This window comes from Jatropha curcas, chromosome 8 (assembly GCF_041381405.1).
Source record: "Jatropha curcas cultivar XTBG-Jc1 chromosome 8, XTBG_Jcur_1.0, whole genome shotgun sequence".
In the NCBI taxonomy this organism is placed as follows: Eukaryota; Viridiplantae; Streptophyta; class Magnoliopsida; order Malpighiales; family Euphorbiaceae; genus Jatropha; species Jatropha curcas.
Window position 1 is genome coordinate 24,884,820 of NC_143158.1, and position 27,334 is coordinate 24,912,153.

A 27,334-nucleotide genomic window follows, 5' to 3' on the forward strand; every position below is an offset into this window, starting at 1 on the left:
CTCTTTGTCAAAATTGAAAGGAACATCTTTAACTAACAAATTACAAAGAGGTTTCGTGATTTTGGAGAAATCTTTGATAAATCTCCTGTAAAATCCAGCATGACCAAGAAAACTTCTTACTCCTTTTACTGAATTTGGGGGTGGTAGCTTTTCAATTACTTCCACTTTTGCCTTGTCCACCTCAATCCCCTGCTGTGAGATTTTATGGCCTAAAACAATTCCTTCACTAACCATGAAATGACATTTTTCCCAATTTAAAACAAGGTTAGTATCTTCACATCTTTGCATTACTAGAGATAAATTATAAAGACATGCATCGAAAGAAGATCCAAATACAGAAAAATCATCCATAAATATCTCAATGGATTTCTCAACCATATTAGAAAATATGGACATCATGCATCGTTGGAAGGTTGCAGGGGCATTGCATAGTCCAAATGGCATTCGCCTATAGGCAAAAGTGCCATAAGGACAGGTGAAGGTAGTCTTCTCTTGATCTTCAGGAGCAATAGGTATTTGGAAGTATCCTGAATAGCCATCCAAGAAACAATAGAAGGGATAACCTGCAAGTCTTTCAAGCATTTGATCAATAAAAGGCAGAGGAAAGTGGTCCTTACGTGTTGCTTTGTTCAACTTCCTGTAATCAATGCACACACGCCAACCTGTGACTGTTCTGGTAGGAATCAATTCATTGTTTTCATTAAAAATAACAGTCATACCTCCCTTCTTTGGCACAACTTGGACAGGACTTACCCAATTACTATCAGAAATTGGATAGATAATACCTGCATCCAGAAGTTTTATGATTTCAGCTTTGACTACCTCCTTCATATTTGGATTCAATCGTCGTTGATGCTCGATTGAAGGTTTGTAGTTATCCTCCATCAGAATTTTGTGCATGCAAATGCTCGGGCTTATTCCTTGTAGATCGGAAATCGTCCATCCTATTGCCTTTTTGTGTTTCCGAAGAACCTGCAACAATCCTTCCTCTTGATCAAGCGTTAAGTGAGAGGAAATAATAACAGGAAAAGATTTATTTTCACCTAGAAATGCATGCTTCAGATGAGGAGGAAGTTGCTTCAGCTCTTGTTTCGGTTGTGCATTTTCTTTTTCTTTTTCTTTTTCTTCTGAATTTTTATTATTATCATTTATGCTATATAAAATATCCTTTGTACATTCATCTATTACATCTATTCTAAAACAATCATTATTGTCCATAGGGAATTTGCAAGATTTCAACACATCAAAAACAACTTCTTCTTGACCTACTCTCAATGTTAGTTTCCCATCATGAACATCTATGAGAGCTCTTGCAGTTGCAAGAAAAGGCCTTCCAAGGATCAATGATCCTTCTCTTCCTTCATCAATATCAAGGATGACAAAATCAACTGGAAAAATGAATTTTCCTACCTTGACTAGTACGTCCTCTACAATCCCCTTGGGATACTTGATTGATCGATCGGCTAATTGTAAAGACATCCTTGTTGGCTTGAGTTCCCCCATACCTAGCATTTTAAAAACCTCATAAGACATCAAATTTATGCTAGCTCCTAAGTCAGCTAAAGCTTTTTCAAAATTTAAATTGCCAATATTACAAGGGATAGAAAAACTCCCTGGATCTTTAAGCTTTGGTGGCAATTTGTTTTGAATAATTGCACTGCATTCTTCAGTTAGCTTTACCATTCCTTGGTCCTCAATCTTTCTTTTCTTGCTTAAGATTTCTTTCAAAAATTTTGCATAGCTTGGCATTTGAGCAAGAGCTTCAGCAAAAGGAATGTTTATTTGAAGCTTTTTGAAGACGTCCAGGAATTTCATGAAGCTTTGGTCATCTTGTGTCTTTTTCAATCTTTGTGGAAATGGGACTGGTGGAACATAAGGTTTTACTTCTTCCTTCTCCACTAGATCAATGATAGGTGCCGTTTTCTCCTCTTCCTTCTCTTTTTCTTTTCTGGGTTTTTCCTCCAACGCTCTACCACTTCTCAAGGTGATTGCTTGTACCTGTTCTTTAGGATTTTTTTCAGTGTTACTAGGTAACGTACCTTGAGGTCTAGCTGCCATCATGTTTGCAAATTGTCCCATTTGGATCTCCAGATTTCTTATCGCAGCTTGTTGGATTTTATTGTGTTCTCTTGTTTCGTTCATGAAATCCATGTGTGATTTTGAAAGGGCAGTGAGGAGATCCTCATGAGACTTCTTTTCAGTGGGTAAGAAACCTGGTGGTGCATTTAAAGCATTGTTAGAATTACCATATGAAAGATTCGGATGATTTCTTAACCTGTTGTCATAAGGATTCGGATATGGGTAATTCCTTCTTTGTTGGTTCATCACATAGTTCACTTGCTCCAAGGTTTGTGGGTTTGCAGAATCTAACATGCATTCTTCAACTCCATGTGGTTCGTTGCATCTGTCACAAGTTTGCATGATAGAATTTACAGACTTAGTGGTTAGCAAATCTAACTTTCTTACCATATTGTCAACCTTTGCATTGAGTGCAGTGATGGCATCAATCTCGTAAATCCCAGCAGTCTTTCTTCTTTCAGAGCTGCTTTGATAATGGCTATTGCTGGCCATTTCTTCTATTAAGTCATATGCCTCGTCGATCTCTTTTCTTTCAAAAGATCCTCCTGCAGCTGCATCCAAAGTAATTTTTATGTTAGGTGACAATGAATTATAGAAAGTTTGGACCTGCAACCATTTGGGCAGGCTATGGTGAGGACATTTTCTCAACAAATCCTTGAATCTTTCCCAAGCCTCATACAAACTTTCTTGATCATGATGAGCAAAGGTCATAATCTCATTTCTTAATTTAGTTGTTTTAGAAGATGGAAAGAATTTAGCCAAAAATTTCTGGGCTAATTCTTCCCAAGTTGTAAAACTCCCAGCAGGACAAGATTGTAACCATGATCGAGCTTTGTCTCTTAGGGTAAAAGGGAAAAGTCTTAATTTAATGGCATCTTCAGAAACACCATTTTGTTTGAACGTGTCACAAATTTCAAGGAAATTAGTGATATGAGCATTAGGATCTTCACTAGGAAGTCCTCCATATTGAATGGAAGTGGAAAGCATTTGTATTATTGCTGGTTTAATTTCAAAATTATTTGCTTCCACTCTTGGTCTAGTGATGCTGGAGGTGGCTCCGTTAAGAGAAGGTGTGGTGTAATCTCGTAAGGTGCGGACATTTTGTCCGTTTGCAGCAAGAGGCATGTCTGGAGGAGGAGGATTATTATTTTCGTTCATGATTGATTGTTGTTCGGTTATGTTTTCTTGTGCTCTCCTTGCTGCGTTGTTCCTTCTGCAGGTTTTCTCAATTTCTGGATCAAAGATCAGAGGATCTGTCCTTCTAGATCTTCTTTGCATAAAACCTGAGATAGTCTGCAGAGAAATTAAATGACTAAAAACAAATGAATAAGTAAATGTCTAAATTAATAACCAGATAATTCATATTGATATTGGTATTGCCAAATCCCCGGCAACGGCGCCAAAAACTTGACAGCTTATTTCGCAAGTGTACGAAATCGCTATAAGTAATATATGATGAGTAAGAGTATCGTATCCACAGGGATTGTATACCAAGTACCAAAATTATGTTATCTTGTTATTATTTAAACGATAAATGATGAAATTGTTTATAGAAATTAAATTCAACAAGTAAAAATAAGAAGTTAAGCAAGCAATTATTGATTAAAAGAAATCAAGGAAGTAAAACTACTAGGGGTTTTGATTTCACCTAACTCTATCCAATTTATTTAATTAGTTCATTGATCAATTTAATTATTCAAGTAGGGGAAACAACCCGAAAATCACTAACAAGCTCTCCCGATGTATTGTTAGCTATTTTAACCCGGTCTAATTACCTATCTTCCAATAGCACAATCAAACATGAATTAAATCATTAAGTTTTATGGTTTGTCCTGTGAATTCATAACCTAAGGTCTTTAACTTATGAAAACCCCCCATGAGTCAAACCGTATAGCTTCCGCATCAAGTTATTATTCTCATGTGTTTTATTAACCTTTTCATATCAAAGATCCTTCTTCCGATAGCGATAATTGAAATAAATCAATCTAGGGGAAAATTCTGCCTAGAAGCATTAAGTTCATTAATAAATCATAACTTGAATAAGGAAAAATAAATCTAATTGCATAAATTGGAAAAGAGATTAAGCTACATCAAACCCCCTAGTATAAGAATTTAGTTACACATAGTACTTAAATAAAACTCAACAATACTTGATAAATATTCCATAATCAATAAGATAATGAAAGAAGTAAACAAGATTAAGAGTTAGAAATAAGAAATAGAGATAAATTGCTTGGATGGCTTCTTTGAATCTTTGCACAACTCTTGGATACTTAACTTTAAAAGAAAATAAAATTATCTAAAAACTATCAAAATGGAAGAAAGAAGAATAGATGTAGAGTGTAGGATATGGGATCCCCTTTGAGTGGCTTCTTTGCTTCCTTATATAGACTACTTGGGGGAAACAAGCCTTGTGCTTTGATGAGTGAAGTCCAACTTTGTGAGGTGGAAAAGTTTGTAAATTAAGCCATGAATTGCTCTCAATTATGGTGTCTCAAATGCACATGGTTGAACTTTGACTGGCATGTGAAGAAAGCATCCAAAGCATCTTGTGAAAATGGTAGAAATTAGTTGGCAACTTTTGACTCAAAGTATAGAATTCTTGATCTGCACGGGCGTGTTGCCTGGCACGGCCTGGGGCGTGCCAGTCTTGGGAGGATTAGAGGCTCTGGCACGGGCCGTGTTCCGCAGCATGGCCTGGCAAGCTAGCGCGCACGGGCGTGCTGTCTGGCCGTGCAGTCTCCTGGAAGTCTGGTTGATAGCGCGCACGGGCGTGCGAGGTAGCACGGGCTGTGGCATGCATCTCTCTAGAAGTCAGAGGCATATGAGGCACGAGCGTGTTCCGCAGCACGGCCTGGGAAGGCTAGCGCGCACGGGCGTGTTCCTCGGCACGGCTTGGGGCGTGCATCTCTCTATCTCTTGGTTTGTCTTGCCTTGTGCCAGACACGGCCGTGCTTCGCGACACGGGCTGGGGCGTGCCAATTGTACTTTGCTTTATTTTTGTTCTTTTCTTTGCAAAATCCTACAATTTTCTTTCCAATCAAGTGAGTTGTGATTAAAGGAAGCTTTTGAATAAAAACATATCAATATTACATAAAAACTAATTTAAATAAATTAAAAGTAATAGAAATTTCAATCAAAATTACAATAAAAAATACTATAAAAATAACACTTATCAATGAGCAAAAACTATTTTATTGGAAAGAAGAAAAGAATATAAGGGAAAAGAATTTCGATAATTTTCTCTTCAAATTAAAAGGAAAATAAAAAATTATAAAAATTAATTTATAGAGAAAAATTAATTTTATTTTTCTTTTATATCCAAAAAACTAACATAAGTTTTTTCCGAAAAAATATTAAGTTCCTTCTTTTTTCTTAAATTAAGTTCCGAAAAATATCAGCATTCAACAAATTGGCCAGACCTAAAGAGAAGTTTATCTCAAATGACAATCAAATATAAGTCTTCAAAATTGCAAAGTGTAAGGAGAGCAGTTATTTAGCATAATTATAAAAAGATAAGTTGTAATGACAGCAAAGCATTAAAATTATAACGACTTTACCATCACCACCAATATAATAATTGTCTTTTAAAAAATTTTCAATATATCATGCATATTGAATACTAAAGTACTTTGGAAAGGAATTTTGTATACAAAAGTTATTATTATTATTATTATTATTATTATTTATTTATTTATTTTTGAACACACAAATTCCTTCGTCCACCGTTTGATTGCTTGATGTTGGGGGGTTTCGTTTATTAATTATACTTGGGTTGATCCAATAACATCAATTTGCCTTTAACGTGCATTTTCACCATAAAATTTTTCAATTTTTATCTTTTTAGACTATATTTGTTTCTTAATTTATTTTCTATTGTTTGATTGTAATATTAAAAAATAATTAAAAAAATATTAAAATCTTTAACTCATACAACTATATATATTTATAATAATAGAAATTTCATATTTAAAAAAGTTATGATTAAATATGAGAAATGATGCAAAAATTGTAAAATTATGAAAGTTGGTTGTAACCAATGATGGTGGAAGGTGCTAGTTGCTGGTAGTGAGTGGTAAATTCAAGTACTTTTATTTTTAATAACAATTAAATTTTAGAGTTTTTCATACTAAAATTTTTTTAGGAAGTTCGAGTACTTTTATTTTATTTTTCATATTCTTATTGGTAGTATTTTTTTTCTTTTAAATTTGCTGCGAAACCTAAGCCGCTTTCTAAGATTTGGTTCGATTAAATATATTTCATGGTTTGATTTGATTTTAAATTTTTTTAAACTATCATTGTGAGTTCGATTGAAGCTTTCAAATTATGTAAAATCGAATTATAAACACCCTTAACACGATAACTAATATAAAAAATAAGGCTGAATACATCATTTGCCCCCTGAACTTGAGCAAAAAAATTTCGTGACTCCTCTATTTTCAAAGTGACCTTGTGACACCCTAATTTTTTTTTCTTTTTATAACAATTACACACATGGTCGGAATACTAAACTGGTCATGCACAACATGCGCGGATGACGTAGAAAATTACAGTTCCAAGTCAATTAATTTTGTCACATTGGATATCATGCAACAAAAAATTCATGAATTGAGCCAAATCAAACCTAAATTTAACCAAATCAATAACTAACTGTCACGACCCGTTTCCATGGGTCGGACCGGCACTAGGGCCCAGGTAAGCTTGAGATCCCCGATGTCTGTAGTAAGCCTAAACTACATAACTAAACTAAATCAATGTCTGTTTCAAGCATCTAGCCCATATTGTCGTGCATGATAAATATCATTATTTTATTATTCTTTGGCCTAAATTTAATATCTTAAACAATTTATAGCTCAGGTCCAAATATAAAACAATACACACATAATGTGGGCTAACAGATTCAAGCATTTTTATAAATGATTAATTGAATATCATCATCAGTTTATTGATTTTATTCCTACAACTATAGAGTTTACTAACAGATGAATACAAATAAGTCTTCGTACGTATAACTAATTAATGAATCAATTTCTGAAATTAGAAAAATTCTTTTCTAGCTCCGTGGTGAAGGAAACAGAGCTTTAACCGGGATATAGAAGAACCTACCTCTTGAAAGTTTAAACAAGAGAGATGTGAGTTTATTAATCAATAATAATTATTGCACAACACATGCATTCACACGAATGTGTAAATATATCAACTTAGTCGTCTGACTAGATATATGATCATGGAGGCGATCATGCATATGGCAAAACAACAGAAATCACAAATATTAACACCTTCACATAATTACATCACGTGGAAATTGGTCTGTGGCATCACCGAAACCCCCAATGAGCCGTCCTCTCACATGGCCCATCCTCTCATGACGTGTGCACTAGGGAGTCGATCCCCTATACATGGCCGATCGGTCTAATCCTCACTCGATCGGCCTTTTCATTTCTTTTATACTCTCTTTCCTTTTTCATACCAACGGGAGGCCACCCTGTGGTTTTTCAAATCATCCATACCATATCATCAGGTATCACCCATATCATATCATCAGGTGCACACGGGGGCGCCGATCTCCCCATACCTAGCTGACGATCAAATTTTATATTTTCATCATTTCTAGAATCGTCCTCACAAACCCATGGTGACCCACTTCATCCCAATTCCACACAAACAAGGCATAGCAATGTCACAACACAAATAATCCAATATTGCAATTAACTGCAAGTACATCAACCATTAAATATCATAATGCAAGTGCACAATTAGACATTCATATTCATATACAAGTAATTATATAAGTAACAGATTCTAATAATATAGTGAATGCTACTTGAATAATAAATAAATAAACCATAATAATAATATTTTATGTATAATGCAAATGGTACGTACTATTTATTCTTATTTGTAATATTGGATGGGAAAAGATCATAATTTGGATTCTAACGTGTTAGAGCAATGAACGAACTAGACTGATTCTAATAAAATGAAATTGGGAGGAGAAGAGAAATAAATTAAATAGAGTATTCGCCTAAATAATAATAAAGGACTATCCTCAATAAATCCTAAGACATAAATACCAACAAAACTGTTCTAGATTCTGTCGAAATTTCGGCGGAACCTCCCATAAAAATTGGATTAAACCACAATTCAATAATAAATTCTCAAAGCCTATCTATCGGGCAATTCACAACAACTCATCTCATCTGCCATAACCAAATTCATCAATCATTTGTTCACTCAATTCACACAGCCCATCCATCAGGCAATTAATCAAATCAAGTACCCATCCTCCTTAAACATCAACATTAACACCCAACTATCTCAACCATAAATTTACAAATATAGTAACTTTCAACCTGTTCCAATAATATTCATATAAGATTATTTGTTAAATTATAAGCTGACCAAATTAATAGCTTTATAGTAATTAAATTATTAAGTTGTTAAAACTCATCTTTAATGATAACTAATTATAACTACTGTTTATTTAGATTCGATTCTTATATCAATATTGGAAGTGGTTAGGCCTTCCAAACCTTAGTTATCAGAATTATGCATCTAACTTCCGTTAACCGACTAAAAACTCATCTTACTTTTCTTATGCACAGCCGACTAGTTTTAAGCTAATGATTATCTAATTAACTAGCTAACTAATTCCAATTTATGTCAATTTCCATGCTTTGAAACATTAAACCCATTTTTAATCACGCCATTCACAGTAAATCCATCGCCCAAATCAAATTTTCTCAACTCATTCCAACTAAACCATTAAGCTCAAATTCCTGATTTTTCACACATATAATATATTGGTTAAGTGCATTTGTAATTCCCAAATATCAAAATTATACAATAACTATATTATCCATAGGTCTTTTGCTAAATTATTACCTACTAATTCAAACCTAGATTTATATTGCCAATTTTAAATTTAAGATCAACTTACTAGCTATATTATTAAAATTTAAATAGTCAAATATCAAGTTCAAATCCTAAAGAAAAAAAATAAACCATAAAATTGCAATCGACTTCGAATAAGTGTTCTATTGCTTACCGAATAATGATTGGCATATACCATCGCAATCTACATGAGGAGCTAAGGATTCTGTCTCTTAGGGCCTTGTCGGCCTGTCACTGGCGCCGCCATCTACGATGGCTGAAAAATCCCAAACGACCCAGAATCAAACAACCCGCACACCAAAATGCTCAAAATCATATGGAGAAGCCGAATATGGTGTCGTTTTGAGGGGATAGTGGCTCGTTTGGTTGGATCGACCGCCACAACCATCTCCACGCCGTCGCTCATGGTGGTTTCAGTTCGCTCCACTAAAATCGTCTATTCTTGGATGGGAAATGCTCGCACAAGAGGAAGGAACTGATCGGGACTCACCATCTTGAGGCCTAGTCTCGCTGGAATCAATGGAGTCTGGCGAAAAATCGAGGAGCAAGGACTATCGACGGGAGCAGTCCCGATTCAGGCCAATGGAAGCTCTTTGTGCTTGCAAGGAAATCGGAAAAGGGACCAGCGGCTCTAGGAGAGTCGGCCGCCACCTTGCTTTTGTCGAGCGGTGGCCAGAAACGAGGAGAGAGGAGGACGTCGTGCTGCCCCTTGCTGAAGAAGAAGAAGAGAGGAAAAAGAAAGAAGGTAAGGCGGTTTCTAAACCGTTCTGGTTCGATTCGAACTGGTTTGGTCCAATTCAGCTATTTGACTCGGTTTACGAATTTTTCACTTAGTTTTTGAAAAATTCAAATTGATTTACGGGTCCAATAAAACTATAAATAAATATTTTCCACTTAATTTCATTGGTTGAAATTTACAATTAAATTTTTAAATGAAAAATTTTGAAAAAGATTTTCCGGGCCGTTTCACTGACCTATCTGGAAATCTAAAAATTCCTATTTTGCTCTAGCCAAAAATCCCTTCTCTCTCTTCCTGATCACACCATAGCCTCCTTCCCTATCCCTTTTGTTTTCCATTCACTGGAGCTCAAAGCTCCATCAATCTGACCACCTCACATTGCCGGCAGCACCTCTGGTTATCGCTTTTGCCTTCATTCTTGTTCAAACAGCGCTAATGAGAGAGACAAAGGGACTTGTCGATCTAGACAGCCCTCTTTCTCCTTTCCTTTGGCATTTCCTGTGACCTGAGCTCAAGTCGCACCGACCAGAGCTTCTTGTCGTTGTTCCTCCGCCGCTCACTCCATCTCTGGTCTCTCTTTTTCTCTTTCGGTGAGCGCAACAGAGAGCGAGTTGCAATCTTGCTTTTCTGGTTGATCTAGCTTGCTTCATCGCTACTCTCTGCTTATCCGGCAAGATCGGCAACAAGCGACGAGACCAATCAATAATTTTTTTATTATATATGTCGAAATTCGTTGCTGTATATTTCCATTCAATAATTTACTAGATCCATAAGCAATTTTAGATTGATAATAATTTGATATCTGGTATTATTTTTATTTGTTATATATATATATATATATTATGTTTGATTTGTTGTCCAAATTTTCATATTTTTTATTCATGTTATTCAATATTTCAGATCTGCAAATTCTATATTTTTTTACCTTTGAACTTTTGAAATCAATTGTTTGGGTGAGAGAAGAGATGAAATTGGTTTGATAAATAAGTAGGAGGAGAGATGAGATTGGTTTAGTTTGGGAATAACCCAAGTCCAGCTTAAATTTATAGAAAGAAAATAGGATGAGAGAGAAAAATAAGTTTAATAATATTCTAATTAACTTAGTAATAAAAAAAATATTTTTTAATGATTTAAAATGCAATCTAGAAATATTTTTACAAGTTCACGAGTGAAAAAATTTATCTTTTCACGTGTTGCTGACTAGATTAATAAAGGTGTGATGTTATCTATTTTATCACTTTAGATGCCATAAGACCACTTCAAAAAAAGCGGGGGCATAAGACTTTTTTGTGCAAATTTTAGGGGCAAATGAAAAGAAAGAATAATGTCATAATAACCATAAGTAACCAATAATAAACTCATACTATTACTTTATGATCGAAAACAATCCAAGAAAATTTATTTGCATTTGAAATTTATTAGCTAAAATAAAATATAGATATTAATATTTTATAACTATCTGAGCATATATATAGATAGATAGAATATAACTATCTTGCAATTATTTTAGCAGCCCACATTTTTATTTTTCGTTTTTTTTTATCAACTAAATTTGCAGCCCACGTTTTAAACCGTTTCCATTTTTTTTTTTTTTCCTTAGCTTTTCCTATATCTGCTGCTAAAAATTTAAAAGCTTCTATATAAATCCACCATTATCCGTAGTTTTCATCTAACTTAGTGAGAAGGGAGAGAGGAAGATATCAATAAAGGAAAGACAATGGCTTCTGAATGTCCAGGTAATTAATTTTACTGGGGCTTCTTTGTTTTTAACTTTGATCTTGTATATGGCATTAAACTTAACATGAAAATTGCAAATTTACAGGTAAGAACTCGTGGCCGGAGCTTCTTGGGGCGAATGGAAAAGCTGCTGCAGCTCTTATAGAGAAAGAGAACAAATATGTGCACGCAATTGTGTTGAAGGAAGGAACTCCAGTGCCTAGGGACTTTAGGTGCGACAGGGTCTGGGTTTGGGTTAATGAATGTGGTGTGGTCGTTCGAGTTCCTATTATTACCTAGGGCTATGCAGTTTTACACTATCTCCATATAAATCATAGAATGATTTAAATTATAATATAATAAAAATTTCCTTCAATATCTACGGAGGCTTATACTAATAATGTCATCGAATGAATGAATATAGATGAATTACTTCTATTACAATTTAAAAATATTTTAAAATATTTTAATCTATTCAATTCACCTTATTTTTTATTTTTTTTTTGAAATTTAAAACTCATAAAAATAAAGTTTAAATAATTACGTTCATCTTTAGTCATTTCTCTCCCATGAAGCGATTTCACTATTTTACAGATAAAAAATATGAATGTGCATCTTGATAATTTATTAAACTTCATCATCATTCATTTTACAGATTTCCCTTTATGATTTAAGCACATTTTTATGTTTTAGAAATGTCTAAGATGATATTGTATGGAAAGCATTAAAATTATAACGACTTCACCATCACCACCAGTATAATAATTGTCTTTTAAAAAATTTTCAATGTATCATGCAATATTGAATACTAAAGTACTTTGGAATGGAATTTTGTATACAAAAGTTATTATTATTATTATTATTATTATTATTTATTTTTGAACGCACAAAGTCCTTGGTCCACCGTTTGATTGCTTGATGTTGGGGGATTTCGTTTATTAATGATACTGGGATTGATCCAATAACGTCAATTTGCCTTTAAAGTGCATTTTCACCGTAAAATTCTCCAATTTTTATCTTTTTAAACTATGTTTGTTTCTTAATTTATTTTCTGTTGTTTGTTGTAATATTAAAAATTAATTAAAAAATATTAAAATCATTAACTCATATCATCATATAAATATTTATAAAAATAAAAATTTCATATTTTAAAAAAATTATGATTAAATATGAGAAATAATGCAAAAAATTGTAAAATTATGAAAGTTGGTTGTAACCAATGATGGCGGCATGTGCTAGTTGTTGGTAGTGAGTGGTAATGGGTAATAGTGATTACCGATGATTAATAAATTATAAAATGTACATTTATAAATTTTTTTTAAGACATTGTAAATTTATAATAAGTTTGTCGATGTCCCAAATATATTTTCCTCTTTCGAAAATAGAAAATAATTTTTCTTAAAAATGACTTAGTTTTCTATTTTCCTGTTGATTGAGATATGAGATCTTTGGGCCAAATTGAACCGCTAAATCGAGCCTAAATTCTCTCTTAAAAGAAATGCTCTTATTGGGCAATCATTTCGCAGCCCACGTTTTCCCTTTCTTCTTCTTTTTTTTTTTTTTTTTAAATTTATTTTACGGAGTAACTAACAGAATTGGCCGCCCACGTTTTAAAACATTTCTTTTTTGTCCAACACTAAATAAAAAATAAAAAAAAAATTTCCTGCTAAAAATTTAAAAGCTTCTATATAAATCCACCTCTATCTACAGTTTTCTTCAAACTTAGTAGAAAGGAAGAGAGGAAGATACCAATAGAGCAAAGGCAATGGCTGATATATGTCCTCCTGTTAATTTATTAGTTTACTGAGTTTATTTGGTTTTAACTTTGGTTTTGTGTATGTCGTGAAAAATTGAAAATTTGCAAGTAAGAACTCATGGCCGGAGCTGCTTGAGGGGAATGGAAAAACTGCTGCAGCTCTCATGGAGAAAGAGAACAGTAATGTGAATGCAATTGTGCTGAAAGACGGGTCTCAAGTGCCTTTACACTTAGATTGCAGCAGAGTCTGGGTTTTTATCAATGAATATGGTGTGGTCGTTCAAGTTCCTGCGATTGGTTAATGCTATGAAGTTTTACTTTATTTCCAAATAAATTACAGAATGATTTAAATTATATTGAAATAAAAGTTTCCTTCAATATCTACAAAGGATTGTATTAGTAATTTCATTGAATGCATAAATGGATAAATAATTGCAATTGCAATTTAAAAATATTTAAATAATAATTGATCTATTCAATCTACATCATTATTTAATTATTTTTGTTTTTGAAATTTAGAACTTACATGCAATGTTTAAATAATTTCGTTCATTTTTAATCATTTCTCTCCCACATAACCATTCCATCATTTTAAAGGGAAAAGAATTATGAATGGGTAACTGAGCTTTCAATTTATAATTAATAATATGATAAAATTCATTTGGATAATTTTATTAACCTTTATCATCATTCATTTATTACTTCAAATTTTCATTGGTTTTACACTACGAAAATATTTGGCTTAACATATAAAAATACCTCGAACTTTGTATGTTGTTGCATTATCACTCTAAAATGACTTTTGTCCTCCTAATACTCCAATTTTGAAACTTAAATATATTGTTACTGTAATTTAAAATTCATCTAAGATTTACAATATAATAATATACCCATCAAACCAGTTTGAGTTAACTTAACGTAATCTCCTAAAATTTATGAAACGCACTGTTTTGATCCTGAAAAACAAAATCCCTAATTTTGCTTGCACCTCGGTCGAACTACTTTCCTATCTTCTTCCCTTAACAAGTTTCCTCTTCCTCATTCTCCTTCTCTCTTTGATATCGTGGTTGACAAGCTTGTTCGCAAATGCACGAAATCGCCAACAAGTAATGAAAAATGAATGAAGTATCGTCCCATGAAGATTGTATACCAAATACTAAAATTGTCTTCACCTACTATTATTTAAAAGATAATAAGGAGAATTATTTTAAGAAATTAAATTAAAATAAAAGAGAATAAAAAGAAATCAAGAAAGACAATTTGATGAAAAGAAATCAAGGATTAAAAGTTACTAGGGATTTTGATTTCACTTAATTCTATTCAATTTATTTTATTAGTTTGATAATCAATTTTAATTGTTCAAGTAGGGGAAAAACCCTAAAATCACTAACAAGCTCTCCCGATGTATTGTTAGCTATTTTAACCCGGTCTAATTACCTATCTTCCAATAGTGCAATTAAACATGAATTAAATCATTAAATTTTATGGTTTGTTTATGAATTCATAACCTAAAGTTGTTAACTTATGAAAATCCCCCATGAGTCAAACCATATAGTTTCCGCATCAAGTTATTATTCTCATGTAATTTATTACATTTTTCATATCAAAAATCCTTCTCCCGATAGTGATTAATGAAATAAATCAATCCAGAGGAGAAACTTTGCCTAGAAGCATTAAATTCAATAATAAATTATACTTTGAACAAAGAAACACAAATCTAATATTATAAATTGAAATCAAAATTAAGCTACATTAAATCCCTAGTATGAGAGTTAAGTTCGGCATAGTAATTAAATAAAACTCAATTAAACTTGTAAATAATCCATAAAGAATAATAAACAAAAAGAGAGTTTGGAAATAAAAACTAATCAATGATAAGCTTGAACGGCTTCCTTGAATCTTGACACCAATCTTGAGCACTTGAAGTGATACGGAATCGCTACCACTCAACTATAGATCTCAAGGAAGCATGGAGAACACCTAAGTTTCTCACATTAATGGAAGCACATGTTGAGATGGAATCTGAAATTCCAGCATATGGCATGCCCTGGCCATACTAGAGCCTAACTTTGGCGTAATAAGTTATCCCATTTTTGTTAGTTTTGAATTGTAATGTTGTTAATGGGTTGGGCCACCAATAAATTGGGCCACCCTTTTAATTTTATCCTTAGTTGGTTTGGATTAATTATTCCTTATCCTTAGTTTGTTTAGATTAGTTAGTCCTTATCCTTAGTTGGTTTGGATTAATTATTCCTTATCCTTAGTTGGTTTGGATTAATTATTCCTTATCATTAGATATCCAAATCCTTAAGTTATGATTTTGTTAGTCATATCCTTAGTTGGTTTAGATTTGCTAAATCCTAATCCTTAGCTAACTCTAAATCCTTTAAAGATCTGGACCTCTTAGATTAGTATAAATAGCTTGTTATTTTGTAATTTTTGACAACAATTATTCAATTAAAAAAAGAGAGATCTTCTTCTTTCATGCCTGATAAGTGTTATTTTTATAGTATTTTTATTGTGATTTTGATTAAAATTTCTATTACTTTTAATTTATTTAAATTAGTTTTTATGTAATATTGATATGTTTTTATTTAAAAGCTTCCTTGAAACACAACTCACTTGATTTTGAGGAAAAATGTAGGGTTTTGCAAGAAAAAGGACAAAAATAAGGTAAAAATTCATTAAGCACGCCCGTGCTACAGTAGCACGCCCGTGCTGCTACAGTGCCCCCGTGCTACAGTGCCCGTTCTGTTTTTGCATAAGACTTCCAGAGGAGTGCACGCCCCAGACCGTGCTACAGTGCACGCCCGTGCTGCTACAGTGCCCCCGTGCTACAGTGCCCGTGCTAATCAGCACGCCCGTGCTATTATTGCATAAGACTCCAGAGGAGTGCACGCCCCAGCCCGTGCTACAGTGCACGCCCGTGCCAAGCAAGGAATCCTAAACTTAGTCAAAAGTTGCCAACTAACTTCCACCAATTTTTGGAGCTAATCTTGGACAACTTTCTTCACATACAAATCAGGCCTTAATTTATGCACATGGAAGACATGATTGAGAGAAATTCAAGGCTTGATTGAGAGCTTTATTCCATAAACAAGGTGGAATTTATTCCATAAACAAGTTATTCCCTAAACAATGTAGAAGTTCTCTCCCAAGAAGTCTATATAAAAAGAGGAAGGATGCATTGTAAAAGGATTGGCATACTCTACATCTCTTCTCCCATCTCTCAATTCTTAGTCTTGTACATAGTTTTATTTTCTTTTGAAGTTAAGTATTCAAGAGTTGTGCAAAGTTTCAAGGAAGCCATCCAAGCAAATTATCACTAGTTCTTATTTCTAAACTCTTAATCTTGTTTATTTCTTTCATTATCCTTATTGATTATGGAATGTTTATCAAGTATTGTTGAGTTTTATTTAAGTACTATGTATAACTAAATTCTTATACTAGGGGTTTGATGTAGCTTAATCTCTTTTCCAATTTATGCAATTAGATTTATTTTTCCTTATTCAAGTTATGATTTATTAATGAACTTAATGCTTCTAGGCAGAATTTTCCCCTAGATTGATTTATTTCAATTATCACTATCGGAAGAAGGATCTTTGATATGAAAAGGTTAATAAAACACATGAGAATAATAACTTAATGCGAAAGCTATACGGTTTGACTCATGGGGGGTTTTCATAAGTTAATGACCTTAGGTTATGAATTCCCAAAACAAACCATAAAACTTAATGATTTAATTCATGTTTGATTGCACTATTGGAAGATAGGTAATTAGACCGGGTTAAAATAGCTAACAATACATCGGGAGACCTTGTTAGTGATTTTTGGGTTGTTTCCCCTACTTGAATAATTAAATTGATCAATGAACTAATGAAATAAATTGGATAGAGTTAAGTGAAATCAAAACCCCTAGTAGTTTTACTTCCTTGATTTCTTTAATCAATAATTGCTTGCTTAACTTCTTATTTTTACTTGTTGAATTTAATTTCTATAAACAATTTTCTCATTTATCGTTTAAATAATAACAAGATAACATAATTTTGGTACTTGGATTACAATCTTCGTGGGAACGATATCTTACTCATCATATATTACTTGTAGCGATTTGTACACTTGCGAAATAAGCTGTCAAGTTTTTGGCGCCGTTGCCAGGGATTGGCAATACCAATATCAATACGAATTATCTTGTTATTAATTTAGACATTTTGTTTTTATTTCTTGATTAAAATATTTGTTTATATCATTTGTAGTTTCTTGTTTCTCTGTTTTTATTGATTTTTATTTTCATTATTTTCTTGCGAATTATTTTGAGATGTTTCATCAACAAGTAGTCGCAAGTTTTATTCAACAACATTTAGAGCCATTTTATGCAGCTTGGGCAAGATTTAATGAATTATTGGAAAAATGTCCTTATCATAATTTTACTAATAAATATCTCCCTTACATATTCTATTGTGGACTAGATGAAAAGACAAAGAGTTGGGTCGATAATGGATTTTCTGCAACCGGTATTCACCTTCTGGAAAGCAGCTATGAAAATGTACTTTACATGTTAAATGATATGGCAGATTTTGACTACCGTTGTCATTGGGATCATTCATTGCAGGACTGGAATCACCAATATCCTCAAAATTTTGAATATGAAGAAGAAAAACAAAAGAATTTAGAGGATTTGATTGCTGCCCTTACTAAATCTCACATTGAATTTATGAATGAAACTCGTGAGAATTTTAAAATCCAACAAACAGCAGTAGAGAATTTGGAGGTACAAGCAACAAAATTGATAACCATGGCAATTAATGAATATCGAGATGAGGAGTACAATTCTAAGGAAACTTCATTGGAAATTGCATATTTAGAAGAAGTAAAGCCTACATGTGAAAAATGCAACTCCTTTGAAGACGAATTAAATCTCAATTTCTTGTTTTCAGATATGATTATTAATGACCATGAAAAATGTGAGGTACAACTGAAAGGGACATTGGATGAGAGTTTAAATGAAAATAATCAGAAAGCAATATTGGTGGATGAAGAAATAATTGAGACTATTGATTTGAGCTCATCAATGGTCTTTATATATACACCATCAAAAGATCCTTCCTTTCCAATAATACCAAATTTAATAATTGATGACAACACCTACAAGATAGGCTTACCAGGTGAGTATGGTGTTTCCATTACTTTCAATGTTAGTGATTTGTCTCCTTTTGACATGGATGCAGAATTGAGGACAAATCTTTCTGAGGAAAGGGGGAATGATATGAATCCGCCATCACTCATCCATGGAACTCAAGGGAGCAAGGAGAACAACATGAAAAATCCATTAGTGCTACCTAGTGGATCAATTACAAGAAGTCATGCAAAGAAATATGGAGCAACCATGGAGATCAAGAAAGCATGGATACCTCAACTTCTAATTAAGATTCGAGGACGAATCTTTTCGAGGAAAGGGGGAATGATACGGAATCGCTACCACTCAACCATAGATCTCAAGGAAGCATGGAGAACACCTAAGTTTCTCACATTAATGGAAGCACATGTTGAGATGGAATCTGGAATTCCAGCATATGGCATGCCCTGGCCATACTAGAGCCTAACTTTGGCGTAATAAGTTAGCCCATTTTTGTTAGTTTTGAATTGTAATGTTGTTAATGGGTTGGGCCACCAATAAATTGGGCCACCCTTTTAATTTATCCTTAGTTGGTTTGGATTAATTATTCCTTATCCTTAGTTTGTTTAGATTAGTTAGTCCTTATCCTTAGTTGGTTTGGATTAATTATTCCTTATCATTAGATATCCAAATCCTTAAGTTGTTATGATTTTGTTAGTCATATCCTTAGTTAGATTTGCTAAATCCTAATCCTTAGCTAACTCTAAATCCTTTAAGGACCTGGACCTCTTAGATTAGTATAAATAGCTTATTATTTTGTAATTTTTGACAACAATTATTCAATTAAAAAAAGAGAGATCTTCTTCTTTCATGCCTTTGGCGTGTTACTTGCTTTTAGAGGGTGTGAGATTGCATTCTTCTAATTGCATCAAGAATCAAGGTAAACTTATCAATTCTTTGTGGCGTTTATCTTATTCTTCTACTCTATTATTGGTGTTTCCATTTCATTATAAACGAGGGTGCCATAAGGGAGGGTTTAGTTTGATCTTGGATCTCTTCCAAAACTTGTCATAGAGTTCATGGAATTTATTTCCATTGGATTCCGCGTCATGAAGTCTTGAAGAGAGAAAACTATGTAGAAATAATAGAACAAGAGATGGAATATACAATGAATGGATTCGATCCTTGATCATGGATAGTCTCTCTCTTTATATAGACTTTCTGGAATATTTTTGTGTTCATTTAGGAAAGTGAATCTCTATTGAGAAAAAAATCTTTTTGAGATGGAAAACTGTTTAGGCTTTGTATTTTTTTTCCAATTAAGACCCACCCAATGTCTAAATAGGACTTCAATTTTAATAAGGTACGTTCAAGAATATCTTCATGTGGGTAGCACAGGCTTAATTGAAATTTCGGCCCAAGTTGAACTCTGCAGAGTACCACGGGGGTGCTACTTGTTGGAAGTCTTTGACAATTGATCTTCTCTTGCATTTTTTGCTGGTTTCCTATAAAAATCTTATAAAATTCCTCAAGATCAAGTGAAATATGATTCAAGGAAGCTTTATTAAAAAACATAAATAAAACTAACTAAAATAATTAAAAATACTAAAAATCCTAATAAAAACTATATTTAAAATACTATAAAAATAACACCTATCAATGGTCCCTCCTAAACTCACTGCAGCATGACAACAAATGCGCTTATGAGCTTTGAGTTGATAGTAGTAGGCCAACAGCAATTCTTCTTCAAAAATAATTGGCTATTTCCTTTCTCTATTTGAGCTTTTATATTGTCATCTCTCTCAACTCAGAGGTGTGTTTTTAGCTATTTGGGTCTTTTTTTTTCTTTCTCTCTTTCTCTATATCCATGACTTATTAGTTTTTTTTTTTCCGTACTTAAGTAAGACTACTTCCTTTGCATTTCGTTCTTTTTTGTTTGATAATGTTTTTAGTTTTCTTTCTTCATTTCTTTAATGTATAATTATCTAATTATTCATGGTATTAAGAGTTGGAAAGTGTTCTTTGTCAATTGATCACCTTTGTTTAGTATAAGATCCTCCAAATCATTCTAATGGAGAGTATTGTTTATGGATATAATGATGGGTATTTTATGTTTGTATATTTTATTGTTTTTATGAATGGACTTCTCAATTGAGTCGGTTTTTTTTTTTTTTTCATTTTTTGGTACTCAATGGAGCTGCAAAGGAAATGAATGATTTTGTTTTTAAAGATTAAAATGGTGTGTTTTATAAATTTTAAGAGCTTGGTTAAAGTTATTTTAGGAACTTGGATTAAGTTAACTCAAACTAGTTTAGTGGGTTTTGTTTCCATATTATTATTGTAAACCCTAGATGAATTTTGAATTTAGGGTGACAATATATCTAAATTTTAAAGTTAGGGTTCCCAAGGGACAAAGGTCATTTTAGATGATGGTGCAACAACATGCAAAGATCGAGTATTTTTGTAAGTTAAGCCAAAATATTTAATAACTTAAATTATACTACTGCTAAGGTTTTTAAAAGATATTGATAATTTTAGTGCTTCAATTTTTTAATTTTTTCTATTTGAGTGTTTAACTGGAAAACATTTTCAATTGGGTACCTAAACATTTGCAGCACCACTGTCACCTATGATAGCTCATTTTCTTCTATTTCCGGCGAAATCAAACCCTTCCGATAAGAGGTTTGATCATGTAAGGATCTGAAACAAATGAATGTATCCTTCTCTCTTCATGAGTGATCCGTCTTTACTATTATGAGTTTAGATTTTTCAATACTTTTTTATTTTTTAGCTTCTAAAGTTGGTGGGATATGTTATTGTTACTTAATTTCTCAGATTGAACTGGCCGTCTTCTACGTTGATGGTTTACAAAGACAAAGCCAAATTTTGCCATGAAATGATTTTGAGGGTGAACAATGGGAATTCCCATTTAAGGGCATTTTTGAGATTTCACAGTCCATTCCATGTGGATTTGAGCGTTCTTTGTCTTTTATTACACATCATTAAAAGCGGGACCTATAATCTGCGAAGCTAGCCATTCAATGAGGAAAGTTAGTCAAAAGTACTTGATTGCATGTTTTAAAACGTTTGGGCACCCAATTAAAAATATTTTTTTAGTCAGGCACTCAAATGGAAAAAATTAAAGAGTTTAGGCATCAAAATTATCAATATCCCCATTTTTAATACTTGGTATTGTCCACAATGTGCTTTTAATATTATCATAGGTTGCCTAAATATAACCCTTCTCAAATAAATATACTTTAGAGGATAACTAATGATAATGTATTTTTTTATATATAAGTTATATAAAAGTTGACATAAAATTTGGATTTCATTAATTTAATATAAATCTTTAGCTACATGTTTAGGTGGGTTCATCTAACTAGCATGTGTCAATATTATTTTTTGGTAAATTATTGTTTAATTTTTCGATTATAGTGAAATATATTACTACCTATGTTCTTAAATACTTGTTATGTTTAGAATTTTACATCCTTTAAGAAAAACTATTAAATTTTCTCTAAGTTACAATAAATTGTTGAGTAAATTGATTATATTACTCTTAATTTAATATATCTAAACACCAATCTTTGAGGAATTGAAGCAATAACTGTTGATCATATATAAAGGATAAACATGAAAAAAAAAAAATTTATTACTCCTTGAAACCATAAATATGACAAGTATTTTGAAACATGGTACTTTCTCAAATGTGACAAGTATTATGTACTTCATAATTATCAAATATGACAAGTATTTTGAAACCACAACCCTAGTAGTTTTTCTCTTATCAATGTTTGATTTTTGTACTTCATAATTATCTTTTCTTCATTTAAGAAAACAAATCATCTAAATTGCATCATAGTAGGTATTATGTAAGAAAATTAATCACAATGTGAAAAAAATTGTACCAACATCACTCATCTTTCCAAATAACTACCACCAATGCCACATCGTCAACTTTCCACCTTGCTTTGGCTTATTTCAGTTAATACAGCTCATCAATACCAGTACATGATCTATTAGCATTTTACTGATTACAAATGAATTACAGCTAGCATTTTAGGAATTATTCTTGTATATTCTTTTCTTTTAATCTAAGGGTCACAATAGCTTTTAGGTTTACCTGTATAGCTATCTCAGTAGTATATATAGCAAACTTATTGATGTAATTAAACAACTTTTCTGGAATACTTGAGAAGTTCCTCATGCTGAGCCTCCATTAAATTCAAGCACTAATTTTTACAGAATCTGAAATTTATTAATACCGTTCATGGTATCAGAGCACAGGTTTTGCAATCTTTTTAAATCACTATGGTTGACCCAACTAATATAGAAAATACAGAGGCAACAAGACAAAGACAGAACCAAGCAAATACTGCCATGGAGGAAGCTCTAAATCTTCATAACTCAGATCACCCAAGCCTTTCATTGGTAAGTGTCCAGTTAACTGGCTTAAATTATATGTCATGGAAAAGGTCAATGATTATAGCTCTGAGGGCTAAAGATAAACTCGGATTCATAAATGGAACTTGTGCTAGACCTGCATTTGGATATCTTCTGTATGACAAATGGATGAAAGTAGATAGCATGGTTATTTCTTGGATTTTGAATTCTATTTGCCAAAAATGTTGTGGAAACCTTCCTATACTATGATTCAGCCAAGGATTTATAGGATGAAATGCATCATAGGTTTGGTGAAAGTAATGGACCATTACTTTACCAAGTTCAGAAGGCCATCTGCAACTTGTCTCAAGGAAATCTATCAGTTGTAGACTACTATGATAAAATGAAGAAGTTGTGGGATGAATTTAACTATCTTAAACAACTGCCAGTTTGCACTTGTGGGGCATCATCAGCCATGTCTGATATGGAAAGCAATGATAGATTGATTCAGTTTTTAATGGGTTTAAATGATACTTATGAAACCACGAAAAACCAAATTCTGATGATGGAGCCTCTGCCATCAATCAATAAAGCATATTTAATGATATTCATTGTTGCCAAACAGAAAGAGATTCAGCTATCTACCAATGAAATTATAGAGAAACCAGCTGCAATGGCAGTACAGACACAAAGGAGGACAAATATTTATGAAATTCAAAGAGGAATTTTGGAAAGAAAGAAGATCAATACTGTACAAACTGCAAAGCTTCAGGTCACAATAGGGCAGGCTGCTTCAAAATTATAGGATATCTAGATTGGTGGGAAGACTTAAGGCAAAAAAGAAACGCTGCAAATGCAAAGGCAAATGCTATGACTAGAGATTTTGATAGTCCACTTGAAATGAATCATGCAGCAGGAGTATCTTCAAACGAAGATCATTGGGATATGAATTTGAACAAGAATCCACAACAACAGAGTGCAGCAGCCAACACTGTCTCATTTGCAGGTATAACTTCTACTTTTGATTATGTTAAACTGAATTACAGGGAAACTGGTAAATGGGTTGTTGATTCTAGATGTACAGACCACATGACTGTTAATTCTTCATTCTTTGAGACTATACATAAACTTAGGAACCCAAAAACAGTAAGATTGCTTAATGGAACCTTTAAAACAGTAACTCATTTTGGAAAGATTAAAGTTAGTGGTAGAATCCACTTGATTGATACCTTGTTTTTACCAAGTTTTGATTGTAACCTTATCTCAGGGACAAAATTAACCAAAACTTGCAATACGTCAGCCCACTTATATCAAAACTATTGCATTTTGCAGGATTTGCTGAGTAGGGATAACATTGTTATTGGAAAAGTGTCGGAGGGTGTATATATCTTGAGTCAAAGTTCTTTCTTAGTTAAGTAAGTGTCAAAAGTTAATCATGTAAATCAAGTTCAAAGAATGAACAAGTCCACATTGTGGCATTTTAGATTAGGACATTTATCTGTTCAAAGGTTAAGTCATTCAAATGTAAAAGATATTGAAAATGTAAATGAGTTAGTCTGTGATGTTTGTCATTTATCCAAGCAGCAGAGACTGCCTTTCTATTGTTTTGATCATTAATCTCCATTACCTTTTGATTTGGTTCACATTGGTTTGTGGGGACCTTATAGAATTAAATCCATCACAGGTGCTATCTACATGGTCACTATTGTTGATGATCATAGTAGATACACATGGACTTATATGATTAAGGATAAAACTCAGGTTCATAATGTTATTGTCAATTTCTTAAATATGATAGAGACATGGTTTAGCAAGAAGATTAAGTCCATTAGATCTGATAATGGAACATAATTTATTAATGTCAAATGTCATGATCTATTCACTTCTAAAGGGATCCATCACCAAAAGTCTTGTGCCTATAGCCCACAGCAGAACGGCATTGTGGAAAGAAAGCATAAAACATTACTGCAAGTTGCTAGGTCTTTAATGTTCCAGTCAGGTCTTCCAAAATTTTTCTAGTTAGAGCTACTGTTAGCTGCAATCCATATATCCAATAGAATACCTTCACAAGCCTTAAACTAGAAAATCACCCTTTGAAGCCTTACAGAAACAGAAACCTGACCTTTCTCATTTAAGAATCATCAGGTGTCTGTGTTATGTTACCTATGTAACACCCTATAAAGACGAATTCGATCATGGAGCTATTAAGTGTGCATTACTGGGATATGCAAATGATCAAAAGGCATACAGATTGTATGACCTCAAAAACAAATGCATAATTACATCCAGAGATGTAATATTCCATGAAGCATTTTTTCCTTATAAAGAACATTACTCCATTGAACCAAACTGTCCTTTACTAACCAATGTTGATATCACCCAAATCCTTTATGACATGGAACCAGCACCAACACTTGAGCACCAATTTCAAAATCCACAACCAGAAACAACTGAAAACACCAATGACTAGATGGAAGCCAATACCAGTAACTAACTAGAACCAATGTTTGCTGTCACAATTCCTTTGCAAAACAGTAGCTCTGATAGTCAATTTATAGAAATGGTACTAGGAGGTCAACTAGAACTATAAATAGGCTAGTCTGGATGCAAGATTATGTTTCATTTGTCCAAAACAATAGTAATGATGACTCTACTGCAGAATCTACCTCAAACATGCATGATTTACCATTTGATAGCACCTTTCCCAAATTTGCCTTATCTGTAGCCTACCATACCTACCAAAAACAGATTCAACAACGCCATGAACCATCAACTTACAATAAGGCAAAACATGATTAAAATTGGATTAAAGCTATGCAAATGGAGATAACTGCATTAGAGAACAACAAAACCTGGACTGTTACTTCATTGCCAAAGGGAAAAAGAGTAATTGGATGTAAATGGGTTTATAGGATTAGACTTTGAGGAGTGAATAATCACTATCTTTAAGGATTTGATTGCCCCAACTAGTTATTGTAGGGTATGAAGTAATAATCCTATAGGATACAAAAAATTCTTTTTAAATGACCGTTAAAAGAAATTTCAAATAAATAATTTATTATTTATTTTGAAATTCGATAAAAGAAAAATATAAAAGTTCAATAATATTTTATTTAGAAGTAAGCAACAAAATTATTTTCCCTCTAAAGTTTTCCTCCAATATCTAATTGGCCAAATGCATAAAAATACTGTTGAACTTTTCAAAAAAAAAAAAAAAGAAAAACCCTACGGTACCCTGAAGTTTGCGAATGACCTATTATGCCCCTGTAGTTGTAAAAATCGATAACTTCACACCTCATATAACAATCCTAAAACAACTAAAAGAGTGTGTATACACGCTCATCAAACAACATCGTTTCTTTTTCTTCATCTTCTTCTCTCATCTCTCTTTTATCTTTTTCGTGATTCTTTCTCTCTTTCTCTCTCTCTCTCTCTCGCTTTCTATCTCTCTCTTGTTCCTCTCTTTCCCTTTAGCTATCATTGCTGAATCCAAATGGTCGAGGATTCTTGCAACGCCAAATCGAGATGGAGAAGGACTCATATAAGATCATTTGTGTATAATTTGCAGTCAATTGATAAAATAGCGAAGGCAAGCAAGATGAGTTAAATTCCAACAACAATTTGTTTGTTTTTTTCATCAATTTGTGTTTGTCTTGTTTTTATTTTCATAATTTTTTCTAATTTTTCCATCTACTTCTCATCTCTTGAATCTTTTTGTGACTGTGTTTTTGAATCTCGAAGAGTTTTTCTTTGATTTGGGTAAATTTTGTCTTTGTTTTTGTTATTTGTAAGATATTAATGTTTAATTTTTTTTTTAAATGATTTTGGAAGAAGGTGGACAAAACAAAATCATACATTCTTATTTTATGAGTTTTTCTTTTTTTTGTGTAACTGTAGTTATAAGAAGCTTCTTCATACTCCTATGATTACTGTAACTTTTGATTATACAAGTTATTGTTTTCAATAGAAACTTCCAAATTCAGAGAAAATTTTCAACTTTAACGTCAATTTTCATATTAATACTGAATGAATACTAAATCAATTAGCATTTTTTATTTGAATTCAATTATTTAATTCGAACTTAAAAACTTTATACTCTTGATTTATTTCGAAGTATTGGTGAAGAAAATATACTCACAGGGAATAGTGAAAGATGTGGTGGTGGTGAGTGGGTTGGAGAAGGAAAGGACATTAAAGTACAAAAAGGCCTACTAATTTTCTTTTTTTATTATTTTGTATTAGTTAAATGCCATCTAAGCCCCTTTTTTTTAAGGTTTCATGCTCGTTAGGAGAGTGATTTTCACGGGGCTTTGAGGGGTTTAAATAAAATCAAATTGATAACTATATAGGTATAATAAGTCACTCGCAAATTTTAGAGCACTGTATGAGTATGATTTTTTTTGCTAAGTTCAAGGAAATTTTTATGTATCTGGCCATATCTAAGTTATTGGTATTAAAGACATTTCACACTATAAACACTTACAATTTCTTATCTGTAACAAATGTGGGACCTTTTAGATTCCTATCTTTTCACAACTTCACAAGCTACACAAGACTTATATCCAACAAAATTAGTTGCAAGTTTTAATTTCTCTCCCCTTTTTTTCGGACTAGTACTAGAAAATTAGGGATTAAATTCAAGTATTAA

The 27,334-nt window shown here is 32.7% G+C and overlaps 2 protein-coding genes and 1 non-coding gene across 3 annotated transcripts; 2 read left to right on the plus strand and 1 right to left on the minus strand.

Moving 5' to 3' along the window:
* Positions 1-2,197: 2,197 nt before the first annotated feature.
* On the minus strand, positions 2,198-3,357 carry LOC149494396 (uncharacterized). The gene is made up of 2 exons (XM_089725489.1): positions 2,276-3,357; positions 2,198-2,213 (listed from the first exon to the last, which is right to left on the minus strand). The coding sequence occupies exons 1-2, from the start codon at positions 3,355-3,357 to the stop codon at positions 2,198-2,200; spliced, it is 1,098 nt and encodes a 365-aa protein (XP_089581615.1).
* Positions 2,702-2,808, plus strand: LOC149494397 (small nucleolar RNA R71). The gene has a single exon (XR_016322348.1). It is a non-coding gene; the product is annotated as a small nucleolar RNA R71 (small nucleolar RNA).
* A 7,983-nt stretch (positions 3,358-11,340) lies between the features above and the next one.
* Positions 11,341-11,829, plus strand: LOC149494398 (proteinase inhibitor-like). Its single transcript, XM_089725155.1, has 2 exons — positions 11,341-11,448; positions 11,535-11,829. Exons 1-2 carry the CDS (start codon positions 11,430-11,432, stop codon positions 11,726-11,728), a joined length of 213 nt encoding a protein of 70 aa, XP_089581281.1. The 5' UTR covers positions 11,341-11,429; the 3' UTR covers positions 11,729-11,829.
* The last annotated feature ends 15,505 nt before the right edge of the window (positions 11,830-27,334 follow it).